General features: G+C 40.8%; 3 protein-coding genes across 6 annotated transcripts in view; 1 reads left to right on the plus strand and 2 right to left on the minus strand.

Annotated features, from left to right (window-relative positions):
• Positions 1-37: 37 nt before the first annotated feature.
• Positions 38-4,066, plus strand: COA5 (cytochrome c oxidase assembly factor 5). Its single transcript, XM_085852580.1, has 3 exons — positions 38-242; positions 3,262-3,360; positions 3,579-4,066. The coding sequence occupies exons 1-3, from the start codon at positions 141-143 to the stop codon at positions 3,618-3,620; spliced, it is 243 nt and encodes an 80-aa protein (XP_085708706.1). The 5' UTR covers positions 38-140; the 3' UTR covers positions 3,621-4,066.
• On the minus strand, positions 4,067-9,669 carry SCOC (short coiled-coil protein). Of its 4 annotated transcripts, none has more exons than XM_085852577.1 (4): positions 9,555-9,669; positions 6,735-6,807; positions 6,229-6,312; positions 4,067-6,116 (listed from the first exon to the last, which is right to left on the minus strand). In XM_085852577.1, exons 2-4 carry the CDS (start codon positions 6,751-6,753, stop codon positions 5,974-5,976), a joined length of 246 nt encoding a protein of 81 aa, XP_085708703.1. In that variant the 5' UTR covers positions 6,754-6,807; positions 9,555-9,669; the 3' UTR covers positions 4,067-5,973. The 4 variants fall into 4 exon arrangements, with proteins under 4 accessions (XP_085708703.1, XP_085708705.1, XP_085708702.1 ...); XM_085852579.1 differs by having other exon boundaries at positions 9,607-9,631; XM_085852576.1 differs by lacking the exon at positions 9,555-9,669 and adding an exon at positions 8,736-8,921.
• A 14,438-nt stretch (positions 9,670-24,107) lies between these two features.
• Positions 24,108-25,767, minus strand: part of INPP4A (inositol polyphosphate-4-phosphatase type I A) — a 79,952-nt gene continuing 78,292 nt past the window's right edge. The window contains exon 25 of the mRNA XM_085852589.1: positions 24,108-25,027. Within this exon, the coding sequence (XP_085708715.1) occupies positions 24,895-25,027 (133 nt within the window). The 3' untranslated portion in view covers positions 24,108-24,894. The remainder of the gene's footprint in view (positions 25,028-25,767) is intronic.

Below are 25,767 nucleotides of genomic sequence, written 5' to 3' on the forward strand. Positions count from 1 at the left end.
AAATTTGTACGAAATTAGCTGCTCTCGGGGCATTTGTATTTTACATACGTCGTTCGGTTCAGCGATTGGGTAGAATTTTCACGTAAATCTGTTTATCTTTGAGCTTGTTCGTGTTCAGGCCGCAGATAATCGCGATCCTCATGCCGTCGTTCTACGAGGGGAAGGACGTTGATCCTCGGCCGTGCGCGGGTTTGAGAGAAGACCTCAAGGATTGTTTGCTCAAGAGTTCATGCGTCATTGAGGTATTGTTTCGGCGATCACATCGCAACGGCTTAAAAACATGACGACGTTGTGTGATATTTTTTTATTCATTACCAATGCGATGAAATCTGGTACAATGTTGTGTTATTATCCGCGGAGAGCTTTCATTGACACCAACTATTTGTTGTTGCTCCACGGAAACCGCTCCGACTTCACGTCGTCGACACCTCCTCGCCCTGTATGTTCGTCACCATGGCGACGGTTTATAGCTGCGTCGAGATTCATACCCCACCGAGACGAGCTGTAAACATCGAGGCTCATCTAACGCGGAATAATTAGGAAGATCCACCAGAGATTGCACACCCTCGCCGGGAGACCTGTTTTGTGTGTAGTGTGCACCATGGATTGGTGTGTGTAATGTGCGCACCATGGACTGGTGTGTGTTGTGCACACCATGGATTGGTGGTGGTCGTATGGCAGCTTAGCTGCCGGGGTAGCTATCATTTCTTGAAGCGTAACAGTGTCGCTGATGCAGTGCCCCTCTACCAGTACACACACACTGGAACTGGTACTCATTTCCCCGACCTCAGAAGGATGACAGGCTGAGACAACTCCCTGGTGTATTAATTCAGTGGCCGACAGGGCTTGAACTCAGGACCCCAGGATCCCAAGCCACCACCCTAACCACCGTAACCACTGAGCCAACACCAGGCTTCGTCGTTCTTCGTGTGAGTTCGGGGTCCAAGGAGCCAGTTGGGGAGGTTACTCCCACCAGTGTTTCATTGAGTTGGCGATGTTTGTATACACACGAACATCTTCGACGTGCTTACCTGTAATACACGGTAGTTACATTTAGTGATGGATTATTCACCGGCACCACCGAAGGTGAAGGAGATTGTTTTCACATTTCACCGCCGTCTGTGTGTTTGTGTACACGATATCTCCAGAAAGTTGTGGACAGGTTCGGTGTGTGACGAGGAAGAATTGATTCGATTTTGATGAAGATCCGAATCCGGATCTGGATACGAGAATTATTTAATTTGTAAAGTGATTCTTCACCATTGAGAGATGGAGCCAAAAACGCAATCGTCACCCTCATAACAAAAGTGCCGAAGTAATTTTATTCGTTGATGAAGCTTAAGCACTTTTGTTATGAGGGTGATAATATATTACATGATATTTCAAAAATGTATTCGGTCCGATATGTTCTCGTGGATTCGGCGTTGTGTGGTTGAGGTGTGCGCTATTCCGAGTGCCCTTCTAGTTTTACATCTGTTTCTTTCTGCCTTTGTTTTGCACGAAAGTTTATTTATAGTTTTATTCACGGTAAGAGAGCTTAGCTCTTACACAAGCCTCAACATTGTATTTATAAAAAACAAACAAGCAGTCATAGACTGGTACTTACGAAATTGCCAACTTGACCTCTGACCTTGTCTAATAAAAGCTGTCTCTAGAGAAGGTAGCGACGCAAACCAGAAGTTTCTACGATGATTCTGTACCAAACCATCAAAAATCGAATGTGTGACCTTGACCTTTGACCGATTTTGACCAAAATCTAATCAGCGCTAGCCATCACCCTCCTGAATCACGGGGTGTAATTTGACATTGGTAGCTTCTTCCGTTCTCGAGTTATCGTGCCTACAAACAAACAAACACACAAACAGAGGACGGAAGTGATTAATATACTTACGAAATCTTTAGATTTCGTAAATAAAAAACAGGACGTCGATGACGTTATTAATATGTATGTTCACGTTGGCCTGCTCAGTACATTAACATAATTTATCCTGTTTGAGTTGGTTCACCATGCCCATCAATCCATACATTGGGACCATACTCTGTGCAGGGCGTTGGTGCTGCTTCAGGAGTCTCCTTGGCTATTGGGCACAATCCGAGACAGGTTGCCACTCTGACACAGGATACCAGCAAGCTGGCACTCATTTTTGCCAACTTCTGAAGGATGACAGGCAATGTCAACCCCACCTGGAATTAATTAAACAGATTCGTGGGATTTTGAACTCGGAATCCTACTATCCAAAGCCCACCACCCAAACCATTAAGCCAACACCAGGCTCACTTAACTGTGTGATGTGAGGGTGGGTGGCTTCGGTATGGTTCATCCTTTACGGCTCATTGTGTTTGTTGGTGTGTGCTCGCAAACCAAACTCGAGGGTTTTTGTTCTTCTGGTTGCTTCAATTTAAATCTTTCATTTCTGAGTGTGATGGGCATATTGAAGTGATGGATGGGCAGGGCCCTCATTCACACACCCAGCAAGGCAAAACGCGGAAACAGTAGATCATAGAGAGCGGGATGGACAGGCAGGGCCATCATTCGCACACCCAGGAAGGCGAAACGGTGGATGACAAACTCCCCCTGACCTTGAAATCTCACGGTGTGTGAGAATGGGTCTTGATCATGTGGAAAAAGTCAATACAGCAGATGGACCTTTTTCGGTTTTATTGTAAGGATTCATGTTCCAATCGTATGCATTTTATAGATCAGGCATGTGTTTAACTTACCTTAGATATTTTTATAGGACGTACTTTATAGATTCTGAATGCACGCTCACATTCTTAATCCATCTGTATTCAACATGCACGGATTATAATAGTATGTACTTGATAGATGTTGTTTGCATTCTTGTTGTACAAACCATAGGAGGGTCTCAGTTGAAAATGATAACTTGCAATACTGGCTACCACCAGGTGGCGGTTGTAGCCTACGTTAGCACATAGTGCAGACAGACAAAGAAAACGGACCCAAATGTAATACCTTTTCCTCTAGCGAGGGTAACAAGGAAATTTTGACAGTAGAAGGCCATTTGGCCTATCAATCCTGTGCTACACCACCACCAGATTAAACTTGGGATCTATGTGCTCGAATTCAACCAGAATCTGGCTTTATTCCACACCATGCTTGCAACTAGCAGGAAAAAGTTGTTAATGTACGAGATTCAAGATCTCACCATCCTGTATTCAATTATAAACTCACAATCCTTCATTAATGAATCCATTCTTGTGTCAGGATTTGCTCCGCATAACATGCTCATGTTCCCACAGAGAAGAATGTCACCGAAGGATTGCTTGAGAAACGACTTGGACATGGATGCTCATTGCAAAGCACTCCAGGTTTCCTTCTTCGAATGCAAAAGATCTCTGGTAACATGAACAACACCACGACAATGTGTTTAATTCACCATAAGCAATTCCATGAGGATACTGCACTATGACTTGCTGGCTTTTCGATTGTGATCCCTTCCATGTGCCCCAATTTCCCTATAATCTGACTTTGCCACATTTTGTGCATTATCCAATTGTGGTGGTTTGTTGTTGTAATGACAACACAGGTTTTGGGTTTGTTTTTGCTTCTGTTGCAGCTTGACAACCGAACACGGTTCCGTGGCAGAAAGGGGTACTAGAAGTCTGCTCTACAAACAGTGGGGATCAAAGTGGATTTCTGTTGTATGAAAAAAGAAAAGAAAAAAGTTTGATGTAAAATAAAAGAGCTTTTATATATGTATAAGCATGAATGTCTCCCTCTCTCTAGGTCTGTTCCTTATGTACAGCCACATCTTTAAGCTACAAACTGCATGCTCTGGGTACAGATACAACTTTGTGCGTGAAGTAACATGGGCTAAATGGCTGCAGCCGTGTTATTTTGAGGCTAAAGCGACCAATGCAGCAATTTTTGCCGTAACAGGGCAACCAATGTCTCAAATCGAAGGGCAGATTTTTTTTTTTGAGTGCAACACGATTAACCTTTTTAAAGTCCATGAAATAATTTAAATTGATTGATTAACTTAAACCTTTTCCCATCACTGGGGATGGGTACTTCTGCTGGTTTTCAATAAAAGTAAACTTGGGATCTCGTTGTATTCCCTCCTTTATTTCAATGTACAAACAAACACAGAATGTCAGCAGCAACAAAGCACAAAGACAATATAGCAGAGAATACTGCACTATGGTAAAATGTATACAGCTTAACGCTATTTGAATCATTTAATCAATATTACAAACAATTCTATTAGTACGGTGCAAGGGTCACGCAGCTTTGCCACAAATGTTTGAGGGATCGACAGTTTTAAATACGTAGTTCTAAAAATACTACATTTTATCAGCCTTCCTGCGCAGCCATGAAACTTGGGGTTTGTTTGGGTGTTATCAAGCCTTTGCTTTATACCACTTACAAGAGTAAACACCAAGAGATAGAGTCTGCAAAAGGTGATCATATGATAAGCAGATCTCATCTCAATTACGCTTCCCCTTCTCATCTCAATTGATGACCCTATCATTAGACGGGTGCGCATCTGCTAGCCCCTCCCTCAAATATTGCACCAAGTTATAGACGTGTTGGATCTTCATAAATAAAACTTCCCCAAATGGAAAATCGAACATTTTATGATACATGAAGTCAAAGTGCCAACTGAAGTTGAAGGTTTAAACGTTTTCTTGAATCTGACAGTTCAAACCCAATGCAGCAACCCTATCAAGCCACTTCGGTTGAAATTTGAAATAAATAGGATGTTACAGAAGACATCTAAAGCAATTTGATAATTTGGTGTTCCATAAACTTTTACAAACGTCCAAACAGCTTAACACCAAAACACCATAAGAACTTGAGGCTCCAGAAGACAACAATGGAAATATCAATTCGTTCTTCGTTGTTAAAAAAAAAAGAAAATTATGCACGTGACAGTTTGACAAATACCCAACACGTCACCAGCTTAACTCCTACAGGAATCCATCAGATGTGACAGCACTTCACTGCTCCTTGTCATCTGCACACACATTTCCAGGAAAGCTACTTCCGACAAGTTACAATCTGTACTTGAGCAATTTAAAAATAAATGGGGGGAAAAAAACAGCATTGAAACATATCACCGTCCACGGATTTTTCTATTGCGAACAAATGACCACCCAGACAAGGGTGTTTAGTGTATGCCTTTCAGAGAGAGAGAGAGAGAGATAGAGATAGAGATAGAGATAGAGATAGAGATAGATATTGATTTCCCAAGTTAGTGTGCTTTTAAATCAGCAAAGCCATGCAGTCAAAAAGACAATGTAATGGAACATAAGCACATCACCTTATTTTCAACAAGGAAGTGTCACATGATGTACAACAATGGAAGCACAGTGCATTATACACGCAATCACATGCACGGTTTTATGGCTTTTCAGCAACTTTTAAAACATCTCCGATTCACCTGTAATCACACCGTCTGCAGCAAAAGTGACACCTCTTCCAACACAATCGCAAACTCTGAGCAAGGTACAAAAAAAGCACCGATTCTGAGGAATTTACACCACTGTCGCCCCCACCGTGACATCTGCGATTTTTAGTCGCACGTGGCTGCCGAAGCAGTAATCGCATGACAGGGTGAAAAGTTTACGCGATTGGCACCAAAACTATAATGCAATCAAAATGCGCAACAGATATTCATGGAGCATTCAAAACGTTCCCAATTCAAACATGCGGTCAAAACGATCACATGGGCTCAGCAATTTAAAACTTGGTTCCATTCCTAAATGTGCGACGCATTAAGACTGTTGGGTTTCGAACCTCAATGATGACTGAAGGCAGATTTATCCAAACTCATAATTACCATTCCATCTCACATTCCAGAAAAGGGAGTTCATCTCGATCACCGTTTTAGCTCGAACACATCTCCATTCTTTACACTCGTCATTTCGCTCTTGACTAACAACTGCACACCATGGTTAAACCCAGGATCACAAGTCCAATGGTGAGAAGATGCACGCACACAAAAAGCCCTACTTCCGTTTGCTTTTCGAGTCGGTGGTTTGAAAAACACTCGACGCAGACATGAGGTTTTCTATATATTGCCCGAGCACCTGATTTTCCGATTTCAATTTGAGGTTCTCTTCTTTAACTGCATCGACGCGTGATGAAAGGTCTGCAGCAACAGGGGTGGGGGAAGGGGCAGTTATGGCATGATGGGTAAACTAACTAGTGTTGTTATAATATATCTCAAAACTAACCCCTTTCCCTGGTGGTTAATGCCTAACCTTCCAAGGTGTGCTGGAGCTCCAACACCTGATTGATAAGTCGAGTTTTTTCCTCCAAATCCTCTTGGTTCTCATAGTCGACAACTGTAGCAGTAAATGGTCACAATAAGGTAAAATCACTCCCAATACCACGATTAATCACCTTAAATGCTCACTTTCTGATAATCACCATTCCTATTGCTGATATTTCTCATCCGGTGTCATCTTCCACTCGTCCTGTCACCCAAGTTACACCTGCCTGGAAGGGATTCTTTTCCGTTGGATGATGTTCATCCCATGTCTGCTTGTTATCCATAGCCCCTGTGTCAGTACAATACCCCTTCTCTCTTTCATTTGATTTGACCTTGTGTAGAAACATGTCAGGATATCCTTTGTGATGCTTTCAAAATATATATATCAAAATGGATCCAGAAAGGATTCCAAAGCTAACCTACCGAGGTGAAAAGCCTGTGAAAATGTCATTAACTTAAATCAAGAGTTCAGATAATCTTTCACATGGTGGTTACCTTCACTGTCAGCATTCATGGCAAGCAGGTAGATCAAGTCTTGTCAATAATCGTGTCCCAGAAATGGAGACAGCTACAGACAGAGGGACAGGAAAAGATGGCCAGTCTTCTGAGAGCCCTTAGCATGTCAAATGAAATTCGACCAATTAGGCTACCTCTACCATTTGAAACCTTTGCAACTATATTCCCATCTTCATTTCCTTCAAATCTCAAAATACCTTAATTTATTCACTTTAAGTATATTCCACGAGTCACCTAACACTGTCATTTCCTTGTCTGCCCTCCGTCATTCTCATAACCCTTCCAACAGTAATGTCTCTCACCTTTCTCTGAAATGCTCCTTGACATTCCCACATCCCATAAACGCCCATTGACATTCTCACGTCCCATAAACGCCCGTTGACATTCCCACATCCCACAAATGCCCGTTGACATTCCCACAAACGCCTGTTGACACTCCCACATCCCATAAACGCGTCCCACAAACTCCCACAAACATTCCCACGTCCCACAAACTCCAGCTGACATTCCCACGTCCCAGAAACGCCAGTTGACATTCCCACATCCCATAAACGCCCGTTCACATTCCCACCTCCCACAAATGCCCGTTCACATTCCCACTTGACATAAACACCCTTTGACATTCCCACATTCCATAAATGCCCGTTGACATTCCCACATCCCACAAACGCCCATTCACATTCCCACATCCCACAAACGCTCATTCACATTCCCACTTGACATAAACGCCCGTTGATATTCCCATGTCCCAAAAATTCCCTTTGACATTCCCACGTCCCACAAAGGCCATCTGACATTCCCACGTCCCATAAATGCCCGTTGACATTCCCACGTCCCACAAACGCCTGTTGACACTCCCACGTCCCATAAACGCCCGTTGAAATTCCCACGTCCCACAAACGCCCTTTGAAATTCCTACGTCCCATAAACGCCCATTCACATTCCCACATCCCATAAACGCCCGTTGATATTCCCACATCCCATAAACGCCCGTTCACATTCGCACATCCCATAAACGCCTGTTCACATTCCCACGTCCCACAAACGCCCGTTCACATTCCCACTTGATATAAACGCCCTTTGACATTCCCACATTCCATAAATGCCTGTTGACATTCCCAAATACGCCCTCTGACGTTCCCACATCCCACAAATGCCCGTTCACATTCCCACTTGACATAAACGCCCGTTGACATTCCCACGTCCCACAAATGCTCTTTGACAATCCCACGTCCCACAAACGCCATCTGACATTCCCACGTCCCATAAACACCTTTTGACATTCCCACATCCCACAAACGCCCATTGACATTCCCACATCCCATAAACGCCCGTTGACATTCCCATGTCCCATAAACGCCTTTTGACATTCCCACGTTCCATAAACGCCCTTTGACATTCTGACGTCCCACAAATGCCCGTTGACATTCCCACGTCCCAGAAACGCCCATTGACATTCCCACGTCCCATAAACGCCCTTTGACATTCCCACGTCCCATAAACGCCCGTTGACATTCCCACGTCCCATAAACGCCTTTTGACATTCCCACGTCCCATAAACGCCCGTTGACATTCCCACGTCCCTGAAACGCCCTTTGACATTCCCACGTCCCATAAACGCCCGTTGACATTCCCACGTCCCATAAACGCCTTTTGACATTCCCACGTCCCATAAACGCCCGTTGACATTCCCACGTCCCACAAACGCCCGTTCACATTCCCACGTCCCATAAACGCCCGTTGATATTCCCACATCCGGCAAATTCCCGTTCACGTTCCCATATCCCGCAAATGGCCATTTATATTCCCAAATTCCCTGTTTGTATCGTCTGGACATCTCAAAATTGTTTCTCAAACATCTCCCGTTTCCACCATCTGTAAAATCCCTTCATTTGAATTCCCATCCCATTGACCGGTAACACCGTTTGTGTTTCTCTCAAACAAAAATGAACCTCATCTTCCCATCCCACCCCTCCCTACCTGTTCCGCCTCTGTCTCTCTCTGGCTCTTTCCGCAATACAAAATGGCGCCGCACACAATCCTGGTCTGCATGTCCATTATGTTCATTTTTTAACCAGTCGCCCATAATACTCATTCTTAATAACTAACAACTCCAACTCGAGCATTGGAATCGAAATTTTAAAATGTGAAACGCCTCCCGAGCAGCTGTTCGTCGTCGCAAGCACGATCGTTGAATATTTAAATTTAACGAAACAGAAACACTTTCACTTTTATTCCTTTCATTATTTATATAAATCCCATCATTATTTATATTTATATAAATCCCATCATTATTTATACTAGTGCGTGCCCGGAGGTGCGTGCCAGAATGTGCAGCTTCGTTCCTTCGCTCTCGTAAACGACAACTGGATTGGGGCATTTTTTCAATTCGATCGGACCAACCGTATCATAAATGGCCATAACTTGGGAAACATACTCAGGTCCCCAGCGTTAATTGTGACGTCATATCAAACGAAGAAGAAGAAGAACTGTGCCGCCCTCTCTCTCGCATCCCCCCCTCTATCCCCCCCACTTTCACCCCCCCTCCTCTCTCGCCCCTCTCTCTCTTGCCCCCACTCTCACCCCCTCTCCCCCCCCCGTCTCGCCACTCCTCTCGCCCCCACTCCTCTCTCGCCCCTCTCTCTCTCGGTAAATATATTCACAAATGTCTACCAAGCACAACAATTAATTCAAACCTTGGGAAAAAACAGCTGTTTCCCTTGGGAAAATTCAAACCTTGGGATTAATTAATAATTTGAACAATTAATTCAAACCTTGGGAAAAAAACAGCTTTCAAACCTTGGGAAACACTTGGGGAAACAGCTGAAACGGATGAAGAATGATATCAAACCTTGAAAAGGCACATACTCAGGTCCCCAGCGTCGATTGTGACGTCATACCAAACGAAGAAGAAGAAGAAGAATTGGACGTCAATGTTGCAAAAAAAAATACATGAATAAAATTAATCGTGACGTCATAGCATCCTGTCCTGTCATTGGTTGACACGTTATTGCTCATTATTGGTTGACAGACAATATATAGGTCGTTATTGGTTGACAGACATTGGTCATTGTATCACGTTATTATTTTTATTACTGCCAATTATTGTGCTATTATTATTATTATTATTATTAATATGCTGTTATTATTCTGAGATATCTTTGGGAAAAATGGCATGATAAGGTGGAACGACACTTCAGCTGCGATATATACACCTTTCAAACACTGAAAAAGCAATAAAATGGCCGTAACTTGGGAACTGCTCGTCCGATTAATATCAAATCTTGAAAGGCACATCCACGGGTCCCCGGCAATATTCCTGGCAAGTTTCAATCAGATCGGACCGGCGGTTGTCGAGAAACGGCGGTCGCAGACAGACAGACACACACACACACACACACACAGCTGGAATTACAGATAGATTTATATAAATCCCATCGTTATTTATATTTATATAAATCCCATCGTTATTTATATTTAAATACATCCCATCGTTATTTATATTTTTATAAATCCCATCGTTATTTATATTTAAATACATCCCATCGTTATTTATATTTATATAAATCCCATCGTTATTTATATTTATATAAATCCCATCGTTATTTATATTTACATAAATCCCATCGTTATTTATATTTAAATACATCCCATCGTTATTTATATTTATATACATCCCATCGTTATCTATATTTATATACATCCCATCGTTATTTATATTTATATACATCTCATCGTTATTTATATTTATATAAATCCCATCGTCATTTATATTTATATACATCCCATCGTTATTTATATTTAAATACATCCCATCGTTATTTATATTTATATAAATCCCATCGTTATTTATATTTAAATACATCCCATTGTTATTTATATTTATATAAATCCCATCGTTATTTATATTTAAATACGTCCCATCGTTATTTATATTTGTATAAATCCCATCGTTATTTATATTTAAATACATCCCATCGTTATTTATATTTATATAAATCCCATCGTTATTTATATTTATATAAATCCCATCGTTATTTATATTTACATAAATCCCATCGTTATTTATATTTATATAAATCCCATCGTTATTTATATTTATATACATCCCATCGTTATCTATATTTATATACATCCCATCGTTATTTATATTTATATACATCCCATCGTTATCTATATTTATATACACCCCATCGTTATTTATATTTATATACATCTCATCGTTATTTATATTTATATAAATCCCATCGTCATTTATATTTATATACATCCCATCGTTATTTATATTTAAATACATCCCATCGTTATTTATATTTATATAAATCCCATCGTTATTTATATTTAAATACATCCCATCGTTATTTATATTTAAATACATCCCATCGTTATTTATATTTATATAGATCCCATCGTTATTTATATTTATATAAATCCCATCGTTATTTATATTTAAATACATCCCATCGTTATTTATATTTATATAAGTCCCATCGTTATTTATATTTAAATACATCAAATCGTTATTTATATTTATATACATCCCATCGTTATTTATATTTATATACATCCCATCGTTATTTATATTTAAATACATCCCATCGTTATTTATATTTATATAAATCCCATCGTTATTTATATTTAAATACATCCCATCGTTATTTATATTTATATAAATCCAATCGTTATTTATATTTATATAAATCCCATCGTTATTTATATTTAAATACATCCCATCGTTATTTATATTTATATACATTCCATCGTTATTTATATTTAAATACATCCCATCGTTATTCATATTTATATAAATCCCATCGTTATTTATATTTAAATACATCCCATCGTTATTTATATTTCTATAAATCCCATCGTTATTTTTATTTAAATACATCCCATCGTTATTTATATTTATATACATCCCATCGTTATTTATATTTATATAAATCCCATCGTTATTTATATTTATATAAATCCCATCGTTATTTATATTTATATAAATCCCATCGTTATTTATATTTAAATACATCCCATCGTCATTTATATTTATATACATCCCATCGTTATTTATATTTAAATACATCCCATCGTTATTTATATTTATATAAATCCCATCGTTATTTATATTTAAATACATCCCATCGTTATTTATATTTAAATACATCCCATCGTTATTTATATTTATATAGATCCCATCGTTATTTATATTTATATAAATCCCATCGTTATTTATATTTAAATACATCCCATCGTTATTTATATTTATATAAGTCCCATCGTTATTTATATTTAAATACATCAAATCGTTATTTATATTTATATACATCCCATCGTTATTTATATTTATATACATCCCATCGTTATTTATATTTAAATACATCCCATCGTTATTTATATTTATATAAATCCCATCGTTATTTATATTTAAATACATCCCATCGTTATTTATATTTATATAAATCCAATCGTTATTTATATTTATATAAATCCCATCGTTATTTATATTTAAATACATCCCATCGTTATTTATATTTATATACATTCCATCGTTATTTATATTTAAATACATCCCATCGTTATTCATATTTATATAAATCCCATCGTTATTTATATTTAAATACATCCCATCGTTATTTATATTTATATAAATCCCATCGTTATTTATATTTAAATACATCCCATCGTTATTTATATTTATATACATCCCATCGTTATTTATATTTATATAAATCCCATCGTTATTTATATTTATATAAATCCCATCGTTATTTATATTTATATAAATCCCATCGTTATTTATATTTAAATACATCCCATCGTTATTTATATTTATATACATCCCATCGTTATTTATATTTATATACATCCCATCGTTATTTATATTTATATAAATCCCATCGTTATTTATATTTATATAAATCCCATCGTTATTTATATTTATATAAATCCAATCGTTATTTATATTTATATAAATCCCATCGTTATTTATATTTAAATACATCCCATCGTTATTTATATTTATATACATTCCATCGTTATTTATATTTAAATACATCCCATCGTTATTCATATTTATATAAATCCCATCGTTATTTATATTTAAATACATCCCATCGTTATTTATATTTATATAAATCCCATCGTTATTTATATTTAAATACATCCCATCATTATTTATATTTATATACATCCCATCGTTATTTATATTTATATAAATCCCATCGTTATTTATATTTATATAAATCCCATCGTTATTTATATTTATATAAATCCCATCGTTATTTATATTTATATACATCCCATCGTGATTTATATTTATATACATCCCATCGTTATTTATATTTAAATGCATCCCATCGTAATTATATTAATATACATCCCATCGTTATTTATATTTATATACACCCCATCGTATTTATATTTATATGCACCCCATCGTATTTATATTTATATACATCCCATCGTTATTTATATTTATATACATCCCATCGTTATTTATATACATCCCATCGTTATTTATATTTATATACAACCCATCGTTATTTATATTTATATACATCCCATCGTTATTTATTTTTATATACATCCCATCGTTATTTATATTTACATAAATCCCATCATTATTTATATTGATATCAATCCCATCATTATTTATATTGATATAAATCCCATCATTATTTATATACATCCAATCATTATATATATTTATATACATCCCATCATTATTTATATTTATATAAATCCCATCGTTATTTATATTTATATACATCCCATCGTTATATATATTTATATACATCCCATCATTATTTATATTAATATAAATCCCATCGTTATTTATATTTATATAAATCCCATCGTTATTTCTATTTATATAAATCCCATCGTTATTTATATTTATATAAATCCCATCATTATTTATATTTATATACATCCCATCATTATGTCTATTTTTTTAATCCCATCATTATTTATATTTATATAAATCCGATCATTATTTATATTTATATAAATCCCATCATAATTTATATTTATATAAACCCCATAATTATTTATATTTATATAAATCCCATCATTATTTATATTTATATACATCCCATAATTATTTATATTTAAATAAATCCCATCATTATTTATATTTATATAAATCCCATCATAATTTATATTTATATAAACCCCATAATTATTTATATTTATATAAATCCCATCATTATTTATATTTTAATACATCCCATCATTATTTATATTTATATACATCCCATAATTATTTATATTTATATACATCCCATAATTATTTATATTTATATAAATCCCATAATTATTTATATTTATATAAATCCCATCGTTATTTATATTTATATAAATCCCATCATTATTTATATCTATCTATAATTCCAGCAATGTGTGTGTGTGTGTGTGTGTGTGTGTGTGTGTGTGTGTGTGTGTGTGTGTGTGTGTGTGTGTGTGTGTGTGTGTGTGTGTGTGTGTGTGTGTATATGTGTGTCTGTATGTCTGTATGCGACCGCAGTTTCTCGACGACCACCGCTCCGATCGGATTGAAACTTGCCAGGAATATTGCCGGGGCCCGCGGATGTGCTTTTTCAAGGTTTGATATTAATCGGACGAGCGGTTCCCAAGTTACGGCTATTTATCTGTCGACCAATGACAAGACAGTGCTATGACTTCACTAATGACGTCACAATTAATGTTTATTTATTTATTCGTTTTTTATTATCTTGATTTTTTTAATGCACGACTGACGGTCCGATCTGATTGAAACTTGCCAGCAATATTGCCGGGGACTCGCGGATGTGCTTTTTCAAGGTTTGATATTCATCGGACGAGCAGTTCCAAAGTTACGGCCATTTATCTGTCGACCAATGACAGGACACGGTGATATGACGTCACAAACGACGTCACAATTAATGTTTATTTATTAATTTATTTTTTTGCACGATTGAAACTTGCCGGGAATATTGCCGGGGCCCCGCAGATGTGCTTTTTCGAGGTTTGATGTCAATCGGACGAGCGGTTCCCAAGTTACGGCCATTTTATTGCTTTTTTCAGTGTTGAAAAGGTGTATATATGGCAGCTAAAATGTCGTTCCACCTTATCACCTTATCATGCCATTTTTTCTCAGACTAATGATAACAGGATATTAATAATAATAATAATAGCACAATAATTGGCAGTACACAATAATTGAAAAAAATAACGTGATACAATGACCAATGTCTGTCAACCAATAACGACCTATATATTGTCTGTCAACCAGACAGGACACGGTGTTATGACGTTACGAATGACGTCACAATGCTTCCTCTTCGGATTGAAACTTGCCAGGAATATTGCCGGGGCCCCGCGGATGTGCCTTTTCAAGGTTTGATATTAATCGGATAAGCAGTTCCCAAGTTACGGCCATTTATCTGTCGACCAATGACAAGACACGGCGCTATGACTTCACGAATGACGTCACAATTAATGTTTTTTGGTTTTTTTTGCACGATTGACGGTCCGATCTGATTGAAACTTGCCAGGAATATTGCTGGGGAACCGCGGATGTGCCTTTTTAAGGTTTGATATTAATCGGACGAGTGGTTCCCAAGTTACGGCCATTTATCTGTTGACCAATATCTGCGAGAGAGGGGGACAGGAAAGGGGGGAGAGAGGAAGGGTGAGGCTAGGGGGGAGAGAGGGGGCAAGAGGGGGAGAGAGAGGGTGGTGGGAGTGGTGACGAGAGAGAGGGGCGAGAGAGGGGGACGGGAGAGGGGGTGTGGGAGGGGGTGTGTGAGAGGGGGTGTAAGTGGGGACGAGAGAGGGGGTGAGAGAGGAAGGGTGAGGCTAGGGGGAGAGGGGGCGAGAGAGGAGGGGGGAGAGAGGGGGAGAGAGGAGGGCGTCACAATTCAAGAGAGGGGGAGAGAGGAGGAGGGAGAGAGGCGGCGTCACAATTCAAGAGAGGGGAGAGAGGAGGTGCGAGAGAGGGGAGGAGAGTTATATAGATTATCTATCTATAATTATAGATCGGCGAGAGAGAGGGGGAGAGAGAGGGGGCGTCACAATTCAAGAGAGGGGGAGAGAGAGGGGGCGTCACAATTCAAGAGAGGGGGAGAGAGAGGGGGGAGAGAGAGGGGGAGAGAGGGGGGCAAGAGAGGGGCGAGAGAGGGGGCGAGAGAGGGGAGAGAGAGGGCGTCACAATTCAAGAGAGGTGGAGAGAGGAGGGGGTGGTGAGAGTGGGGCGAGAGAGAGGGGCGAGAGAGGAGGGGCGAGACTAGGGGGGAGCGAGGGGGGCGAGAGAGAGGGGACGTCACAATTCTTCTTCGTTTGATATGACGTCACAATTGACGCTGGGGACCTGAGTATGTTTCCCAGGTGTTTCCCAAGTTATGGCCATTTATGATACGGTTGATCCGATCTAATTGAAAAAATGCCCCAATCCAGTCGTCGTTTACGCACCTACGGGCCGTACTAGTTCATATTAATGTCTGTGTTTGATAGGGGGGGAGAGAGGGGAGAGAGAGGGGGCGTCACAATTCAAGAGAGGGGAGAGAGAGGAGGTGCGAGAGAGGGGGTGAGAGGGGAGGAGAGTTATATAGATTATCTATCGATAATTATAGAAAGGCGAGAGAGAGGGGGAGAGAGAGTGGTGCGTCACAATTCAAGAGAGGGGAGAGAGGAGGTGCGAGAGAGGGGGAGAGAGGAGGGCGTCACAATTCAAGAGAGGGGGAGAGAGGAGGAGGGAGAGAGGAGGGGGAGAGAGGGGGCGTCACAATTCAAGAGAGGGGAGAGAGGAGGTGTGAGAGAGGGGAGGAGAGTTATATAGATTATCTATCTATAATTATAGATAGGCGAGAGAGAGGGGGCGTCACAATTCAAGAGAGGGGGAGAGAGGAGATGCGAGAGAGGGGGCGAGAGAGGGGAGGAGAGTTATATAGATTATCTATCTATAATTATGGATAGGCGAGAGAGAGGGGCGTCACAATTCAAGAGAGGGGAGAGAGGAGGGGTGCGAGAGAGGGGCCGTCACAATTCAAGAGAGGGGAGAGAGGAGGGGCGAGAGAGGAGGGCGAGAGAAGGGAGCAAGAGGGGGAAGAAAGAGGGGGAAAGAGAGGTGGACGAAAGGGGGATGCGAGAGAGAGGGGCGTCACAATTCTTCTTCTTCTTCGTTTGATATGACGTCACAATTTACAGAGGGGCGAGAGAGGGGCGAGAGAGGGGGCGAGAGAGGGGGAGAGAGAGGGGGTGAGATGGGAGGGGCGAGAGAGGAGGGGGAAAAGAGGAGGGGGGCAGAGGAGGGGGGAGAAAGGGGGGAGAGAAAGGGGGGGAGAGAGGGGGGGTGTCACAATTCTTCTTCTTCGTTTGATATGACGTCACAATTGATGCTGGGGACCTGATACTGCATGCACGAAGCTGCACATACTGGCACGCCTCTACGGGCCCGCACAAGTTTATATAAATCCCATCATTATTTATATTTATATCAATCCCATCATTATTTATATTTATATAAATCCCATAATTATTTATATTTATATAAATTCCATCGTTATTTATATTTATATAAATCCCATCATTATATATATTTATATAAATCCCATCATTATTTATATTTATATCAATCCCATCATTAATTATATTCATATAAATCCCATAATTATTTATATTTATATAAATCCCATCGTTATTTATATTTATATAAATCCCATCATTGTATATATTTATATAAATCCCATCATTATTTATATTTATATAAATCCCATCTTTATTTATATTTACTAGTATGGGCCCGTAGGTGCATGCCCGGAGGTGAGTGCCAGTATGTGCAGCCTCTCTCTCTCTCAAACCTCGAAAAGGCACATCCGCGGGTCCCCAGCAATATTCCTGGCAAGTTTCAATCATGCAAAAGAAAGAATAAGAAATAAATAAATAAATAAATAAATAAACATTAATTGTGATGTCATTCGTGACGTCATATCACCGTGTCCTGTCATTGGTTGACAGATAAATGGCCGTAACTTGGGAACAGCTCGTCCGATTAATATCAAACCTTGAAAAGCACATCTGCGGGGCCCCGGCAATATTCCTGGCAAATTTCAATCAGATAGGACCGTCGATTGTGCAAAAAATAAAAATAAAAATGAATAAATAAATAAACATTAATTGTGTTGTATTTCGTGACGTCATAGCACCGTGTCTTGTCATTGGTCGACAGATAAATGGCTGTAACTTGGGAACAGCTCGTCCGATTAATATCAAACCTTGAAAAGCACATCTGCGGGGCCCCGGCAATATTCCTGGCAAGTTTCAATCAGATCGGACCGTCGATTGTGCAAAAAATAAAAATAAAAATGAATAAATAAATAAACATTAATTGTGTTGTATTTCGTGACGTCATAGCACCGTGTCTTGTCATTGGTCGACAGATAAATGGCTGTAACTTGGGAACAGCTCGTCCGATTAATATCAAACCTTGAAAAGCACATCTGCGGGGCCCCGGCAATTTTCCTGGCAAATTTCAATCTGATCGGACCATCGATTGTGCAAAAAATAAAAATAAAAATGAATAAATAAATAAACATTAATTGTGTTGTATTTCGTGACGTCATAGCACCGTGTCTTGTCATTGGTCGACAGATAAATGGCTGTAACTTGGGAACAGCTCGTCCGATTAATATCAAACCTCGAAAAGGCACATCTGCGGGGCCCCGGCAATATTCCCGGCAAGTTTCAATCGTGCAAAAAAATAAATTAATAAATAAACATTAATTGTGACGTAATTCGTGACGTCACAGCACCGTGTCTTGTCATTGGTCGACAGATAAATGGCCGTAACTTGGGAACCGCTCGTCCAATCGATATCAAACCTCGAAAAGGCACATCCGCGGGTCCCCGGCATTATTCCTGGCAAGTTTCAATGAGATCGGACCGGCGGTCGTCGAGAAACGGCGGTCGCAGACAGACAGACAGACAGACAAACAGACAGACAGACAGACAGACACACACACACACACACACACACACACACACACATGGATTGCTGGAATTATAGATAGATATAAATCCCATCATTATTTATATCTATCTATAATTCCAGCAATCTCTGTGTGTCTGTCTATCTGTTTGTCTGTCTGCGACCGCCATTTCTCGACGACCGCCGGTCCGATCTCATTGAAACTTGCCAGGAATATTGCTGGGGTCCCGCGGATGTGCCTTTCGTGGTTTGATATCGATCGGACAAGCGGTTCCCAAGTTTCGGCCATTTATCTGTCGACCAATGACAAGACACGGTGCTATGACATCACGAATGACGTCATAATGAATTTTTCTTTATGTATTTATTTATTTATTATTTTTATTATTTTTGCACGATTGACGGTCCGATCTGATTTAAACTTGCCAGGAAAATTGCCGGGGACCCGCAGATGTGCCTTTTCGAGATTTGATATTAATCGGACGAGCAGTTCCCAAGTTACGGCCATTTATCTGTCGACCAATATCTGCGAGAGAGGGGATGGGAGAGGGGCGGATGAGAGTGGGGGCGAGAGAGGATGGGGGAGAGAGGAAGGGCCAGAGAGGACTGCACATACTGGCACTCACCTATGGGCCCGTACTAGTTTATATAAATCCCATCATTACTTATACTAGTGCGGGCCCATAGGTGCGTAAACGACGACTTGATTGGGGCATTATTTCACCCCCCCCACTCAACCCCCCTCCCCCATCTCTCGCCCCCTCCTCTCTCCTCCTCTCTCGTTCCAGTACCCTCTCTCGTGGGTGAGGCGTGCCAGTAGGTGCAGCTTCGTTCCTTCGCACTCGTAAACGACGACTGGATTGGGGCATTTTTTCAATTAGATCGGACCAACCATATCATAAATGGCCATAACTTGGGAAACACCTGGGAAACGTACTCAGGTCCCCAGCGTCAATTGTGACGTCATATCAAACGAAGAAGAATTGTGACGCCCCTCTCTCTCGCCCCCCTAGTTTTTTGTCACAAAGTGAACCATTTACACATACATAGGGTTCATAACACTTTTCACAGCAATCGTAGGACGTGGACGTTGTAAGGAACACATTTCTTTGGCAATTCTTCGAGAGCTGCCTCAATGACAGTGAGTCTGGGAGTTCACTCAGGCAGCCACTTCAGGACTGGTCTCCCATATCTACTGCCCCTGATGTTAACTCAGCTTGAGAATGCTTCCAGAGAAACCTGCTCTCTGTCTCTCGCACAGATTCATCCCATCTTGTCGTCAGTTATCCTACCTTTCTTCCTACCAATGGGACACTGAATCATGGGGTGAAGCAGTTGCTCTGATACAACTTGCCTTCTCTTCCTGGAAGGCAAATCTGACCGAAGGCAATTTCAGTGCATTTCAAAAAGTCCGCAACAAGAGTGTGTCCACTCTCATGATAGCCAGAAAACAACATCTGTCCAACCACAAAATGAACTTTCAAACTCGTCTCCCTCCTCTAAAACCTGGTGGCACCTTATTAAGTCTGTCTCTGGTGTATGCTCCCCTTCCATGCATTCCATCTCTTCAAGTGGCACCAGAGCCGACTCCGCTCGTGAAAAGGCCGAATGCCTCAATTCTATTTGCTTCCATATCTTCTCCCCCACCACTCACTCTCGGTGCCCACCCTTCCCTGTTGTACTTATCTGCTCCTGGACTCTGTGTCTTTTGCACCTGACAAGGTGGAGAAAGTTTTTTCCAACCCATCTCTGACTGCAACTGGACCAGATGGCATCAGTTTACATGTCCGAACAACCTACTCTGCTACTCTTTCACATCCTCGCTCTCGCTATCCTTTTCACCCTGTCATTTGTGCTCGATCATCTTTCATCGGCTTGGAAATCAGCCGGCATCACTGTACCACATAAAAAGGGTGCAAAAGTTGATCACCTCAACTACAGACCGATCAGCTTGCTTCCAATCATCAGAAAGGTGATGGAATTCATCATCACAGTTAATATGAAATCATTCCTTCTCTCCAAAAACCTCATCTCAGTTCATCAATTTGGTTTCAGACCAGGTTACTCCACCTTGGATGTGCTGCTTCTATAATCACCAAATAATGGATGGAAGCCCTCAATGTCAGACATGAGATCAGCGTTGTCTCTTGAGACATATCTCGTGCTTCCAATACAGTCTGGCATCCTGTCCTGCTCTCCAAACTTTCTGCTTGTGACATCCAAGGCCAACCCGACACATGGCGTGCTGACTTCCTCTATTCTCGTAGCCAACATGTGGCACTCAACGAAATCCTTTCATCTCCTCTCCCTGTCAAGGCTGGAGTGCCCCAAGGCAGTATTGTGGGCCCAGTCCTATTCCTGATCTTCATCAAAGATCTCTCTGAGACTGGAAAATCCTCTTTATACATTTGCTGATGACTCCACCCTCTGCCATGACATCTCTCATCATTCAGACAAACAGGCTGCAGCTTCTTCCCTGTCTTCAGACCTTCACAAAATCACAAGATGGTCAAACACTTGATATATGTCTTTTCAATCCTGACATCTCCATCTCCATCTCCATATCTCTGGCAAACCCTCCTATCCATCGAAGTAAACAGAGGCAAGTTAAGAGAATAACACGACAAGCCAAAAGAGAGTATGAGTAGGACATGGCTAAGAATATTAAACATAATAGCAAGGCTTTCTTTAAGAATATCAGGGTAAAAGAACAGGTTAGGACCAGTGTTGGCCCATTGATGAATAGCACCGGGAGAGTTGTTAGTGATGAAAGTGAGATGGCAGGCTTATTAAACAGGTATTTTTCTTCAACTTTTAGACAAGAACAGTGAGTAGAATTTCCAATAGCTGAGCGTATCGATCAAGGAGGTGAGGAAGGGCTTTTCCAGAAGATCCAGGTTGGAGTGGTGGAAGTAAAGGAACAGCTTGGTAATCTAAGAGACAATAAGGCATTCCTTTGCTTCACGTACCAAATACATCATTATAAAAAAATGAGGTCCAGATAATATGCACTCGAGAGTATTGATGGAGGTGGCTGAGCATGTAAGTGAGATGTTAACGGATATTTTCAATAGCTCACTGGAGTCAGGACAGGTACCGGAGGATTGGAGAGGAGAAAATGTAGATGGCTGGTGTGGTGCTCGCACAGGCATGATGGACTGAATGGCCTCCACCTGTATTGTATTTCCTTGTTATACTTTCTTAATAATCCTTTTGAGGAGGTTCAGTCATTTAAACTCCTTGATCTCACTGTCAGCCATGATCTTTATTGGGAAACTACATTTCAACGTTGGCCTCCAAAGCCAGCCACCGACTGCGCATCCTCCATCATACAAAGTCCTTCCTTAGCACACCTGAAATCCTATCCACCTAAAAGGCTTTCATCCTCAGCTTGATGGAGTACTGCTCTCCCCTATGGGCTGGCTCCACTGCTCACATCTTGCCATGCTTTACGCCATGGAAACTGAGGCCTTCAAGATTATTGGGATTTCCCATGATGAAGCTGATTCTATGCGCACATCATTTCCCCATCACAGACAGGTCAGTGGTCTCTCTGGTCTTGCATCCTCTGATCTTTCTGTGCTATATCGCCTTGAGGTTTCTGCAAGGCACACATGGTCCATCCTCAACCCTCTTCTGGTGAAACTACTGAAATCCAGGAGCACTGCTTACCTCGACTCATTCATTTCTCTTTTTCTCACCTGTGGAATCAAATTCCACATCCCCTTCAACCTCATTCTTCATTCTTCTACCCCTCCCACCCCACTCCAATCCCTCCTCCATCCAAATTTCCAATTTTCTCTCCTGAGAGTTTCCTTCTGTATCCATCTTGTCCACCTTATGCATCCTCTCCTCCCCCCCCACCCCCATTGTTGGTCCAAGTTTGCCTCTATCTTGGCCTTCAATGCTGTTGTTGATGTTTCGCCCGTCTTTCAACTCTTCCTTTTGTCCTGTTGCATCCTGATCTGTTCAGTGTACTCACTCTTCCATGAGCCTTGACTATGTAATATGTACAGTATACAAGAAAAAAATAATACCCCTTTCAGGAGTGGATTCAGACCCTTTAATTGAAGGGTGGGAGTTGGGGTAGGTACCAACAGCACATTGAGCGCAGAGCACGAGCTGTCACAGTGTAGTGTTTAGTGACCTCCTGTATGAACCCCGGTGGGGACGTGGGATGGAGGTCGGCCATCTTGTTTATACTGCACCATACATATTTGACGGAAAACTGTGCTTTGTTTGGACTCTCCGTGCAAGGAAGGAGACAGGTAAATCCTTCCAAACTGGTGCAGGTTTGATTACTTCTCCATTGGTTTGGCATCCTGTCTTGCTCTCCAAAACGGAGAGTCGTCCACCAATGAGCTGCAAGTACTGTTCTCCCCTGAATTTGATAAAATGCACCAAACAATTCGGTAGCGTTTTTTCCATCCTTGTGTTCTTGTGAATATTGAATCAATGAATGCTATTATTATTGAAAGACAAATAATTTGCTCATGTAGCCCGTGACATCACAACACGTTGCTTATTTAGCCAGATCAAATGAAAATAAAAATTAGCTTTCAAGGCTCTCAGGTCTCTCGCTGATAGAAAAAAAAATTCATTTCAAGCTGTCACGCCATATTGCTTCCAAATCTCAACCCAGCCACAAACGGTCACCCTGATGTTCACATGCAGGACGAGCCATCAATATGTGGGACGGATGGATCCCATCCCACGGATGGACGTTATGGCAAAGGACCTGTCTTCTAGCATTAGTTGGTGGATGTTAAATATAGGGGCGAGGTATTACCAGCACCTTGAGCAAACTATAAATTCCTGCAGTCGAATGTCAGGCCTGGCCAGCCGGTTCGTCAAAAACCCAGGTGGCGTCACAAGGTGGACACAATTGTAGCCGTTGAAGATGTAGCAGTAAGATTATAGTAGTATGTGATATCCGTAACTATTGCAATGTAAATGTGAGATGGAAGAGAGGAGGATATCATCTTGGTGGTAGAAATAAAGTTTAAAATCATCACGTCGTGTAGTTCAGCAGGTATGACACCTTGGCAATGGGCGATCCGACCAGAAACATTCACCGCAGTGCTGCACTCGAAAAGCATAGCATTGGGAAGTTTGCAACGCTCCTCAAAGCCGGCTATCTTATGGCATGCAAGTTGGGCTGTTTCCAGGATCAAATCCTACTTTCAGAAATTAACAAGAAGATTCCGAGAGTGAGAAAAGAAAAATATTGTAAATAAATTTCTCTGCTCTATCAAACCCAACAGATCAGACAAATTAGGTGAGTGGAACTCAAAGGCAGGTCACCACTGGGAAGGTAGCAGCACCACCAAGTCATGAATTCACTGGTAAGATAGCACCACAAAGCCATTCATTCAGTCAGCAGAAGCCAATTTCATCGATCACATTTATTTACCAACACAGATACGTCCGCTCAGAGTTCAGTGCATGAGCTTGAGTGCAGTCAAAGGAATAAAATGGTTTTTTTGTTTTTTTTTACACATCATGCAACACAGACAGATGCAACACTCATCACAAGCACAAATATTAATTTCATTTGAGTTAAATATATATATATATATATATATATATATATATATATATATATATATATATATATATATATATATATATATATATGTGTGTGTGAATAATTTGTGCGATGGTAACATTGTCAATTTGTATAACACTACACCGGTGGGTGTGATGGAAACGCAGACTTTCTTTACAGAGGACAGACTCTTAGTGTACCCAGTGCAGCAGTTTGTCCTTAACATTGTGTGCAAAGTAGTAGCATTAACTCTATGGCCTGGCCAAACTATCCAACGAGGTACAGGCCTAAGCATGGCAGCTACACACATACAGGCTGAACTAACTCACCTCAGTGAAAGTTACACTAGTTAACATGGAAAGTAAATGCCATTCAACTCGAGTACATTCAGATTCAAGAGTTATTATCAAGCAGCATACCCCTGCCAAACAGCGCCATGCCGAATGATTCTCGCCGTCTTTCAAACAATGAGCAATTGAGCAATGCGAGTTCCAAAGCCATCATTCTCATAACCTGTTGAAGTGAGCAGACCATTGCGGCACACCGACGTCGATGGAGTAAAGGTGGATTGGATATGCGAATGGAGTTGGTGTTCGAGTTGGAAGTGAAAGCTCCGATTGTGCCTTGTCTCACGTGTCCACCTTACCATAGGTGCCCTCAGGTGGGCAGTACAGCTTGGGAAACGTTACGAGTTGCAGGGAGTTGAAGGCGAACTTCCGACAGCCCACATTCTTCATGGTGTTCTCGCGGCGACAACCCTCGCTGAGCCGAGACGTATGACAGGCAGGGGTTGGGGCGGCATGCACATGTGTGGGTACATGAGGGAAAAGGTGGATAAGGTGATTTATGGATACGTCACACAAAATGCACATTCCTGGAAACACATGCAATGCCGTCCGTAATGACAGGAGGAGGGGGAAGTTTCGGAAAGGGAACGCAGGGGACAATGAACAATAGGCAAGGACATTAAAAAATAAACACACAGCACAAGGTTTCCGAAAACTCTTCACGTACCATAAGCCAACGAGACGTGGCAAAGATTACTTAAATAAACAAATTTAATTTTTCTCAGACACACTACAACAAGGATAGTTACATTTGGTATCCTTTATTACAAAACAGCAGAAGCAGAAAGTGCCAGAATCCAGTGTTGCTAGATACTGCAGTACAAGAACAAATACAAACTTCCCATGTCACTCAAAGAGACAGCAGCAAAAGCAGCCAGAGTTGCAGAAAAGTTTCAGGAAGTCCAGCAGGATAGACATTGCTGAAATGTATTGCTTACAAAACACATTCAAGGGCTACGTCGGCAAAACCCACGTTGAGATGAACGAGTTCACAAACAAAAGGGGCAATTGTGGTCGGAGCTTTTGCTCTCCACTTGCTGTTGGAAATTGCCAAAGCCGGAAGAAAAGGAGAAGCAAAAGTTTTGACTTCTGGGATTATGACGTCATCTCCTAGACAAAAGTCCTTACGTATCATGCAAAACTCAAATCTGTCGT

This window comes from Eptatretus burgeri, chromosome 13, assembly GCF_056783735.1.
Source record: "Eptatretus burgeri isolate ZD-2024b chromosome 13, Ebu_testis_v1, whole genome shotgun sequence".
NCBI lineage: Eukaryota > Metazoa > Chordata > Myxini > Myxiniformes > Myxinidae > Eptatretus > Eptatretus burgeri.

Excerpts from the sequence above, each read along its gene's own strand:
- COA5 (XM_085852580.1), top strand. The coding sequence starts at position 141 with ATGCCGTCGTTCTACGAGGGGAAGGACGTTGATCCTCGGCCGTGCGCG. Across the intron at positions 243-3,261 it reads AGAGTTCATGCGTCATTGAG|AGAAGAATGTCACCGAAGGA; the intron begins GTATTGTTTCGG and ends ATGTTCCCACAG. Across the intron at positions 3,361-3,578 it reads TCGAATGCAAAAGATCTCTG|CTTGACAACCGAACACGGTT; the intron begins GTAACATGAACA and ends CTTCTGTTGCAG.
- SCOC (XM_085852577.1), bottom strand. Across the intron at positions 6,117-6,228 it reads GCTCCAGCACACCTTGGAAG|ACCTTTCATCACGCGTCGAT; the intron begins GTTAGGCATTAA and ends CTGTTGCTGCAG.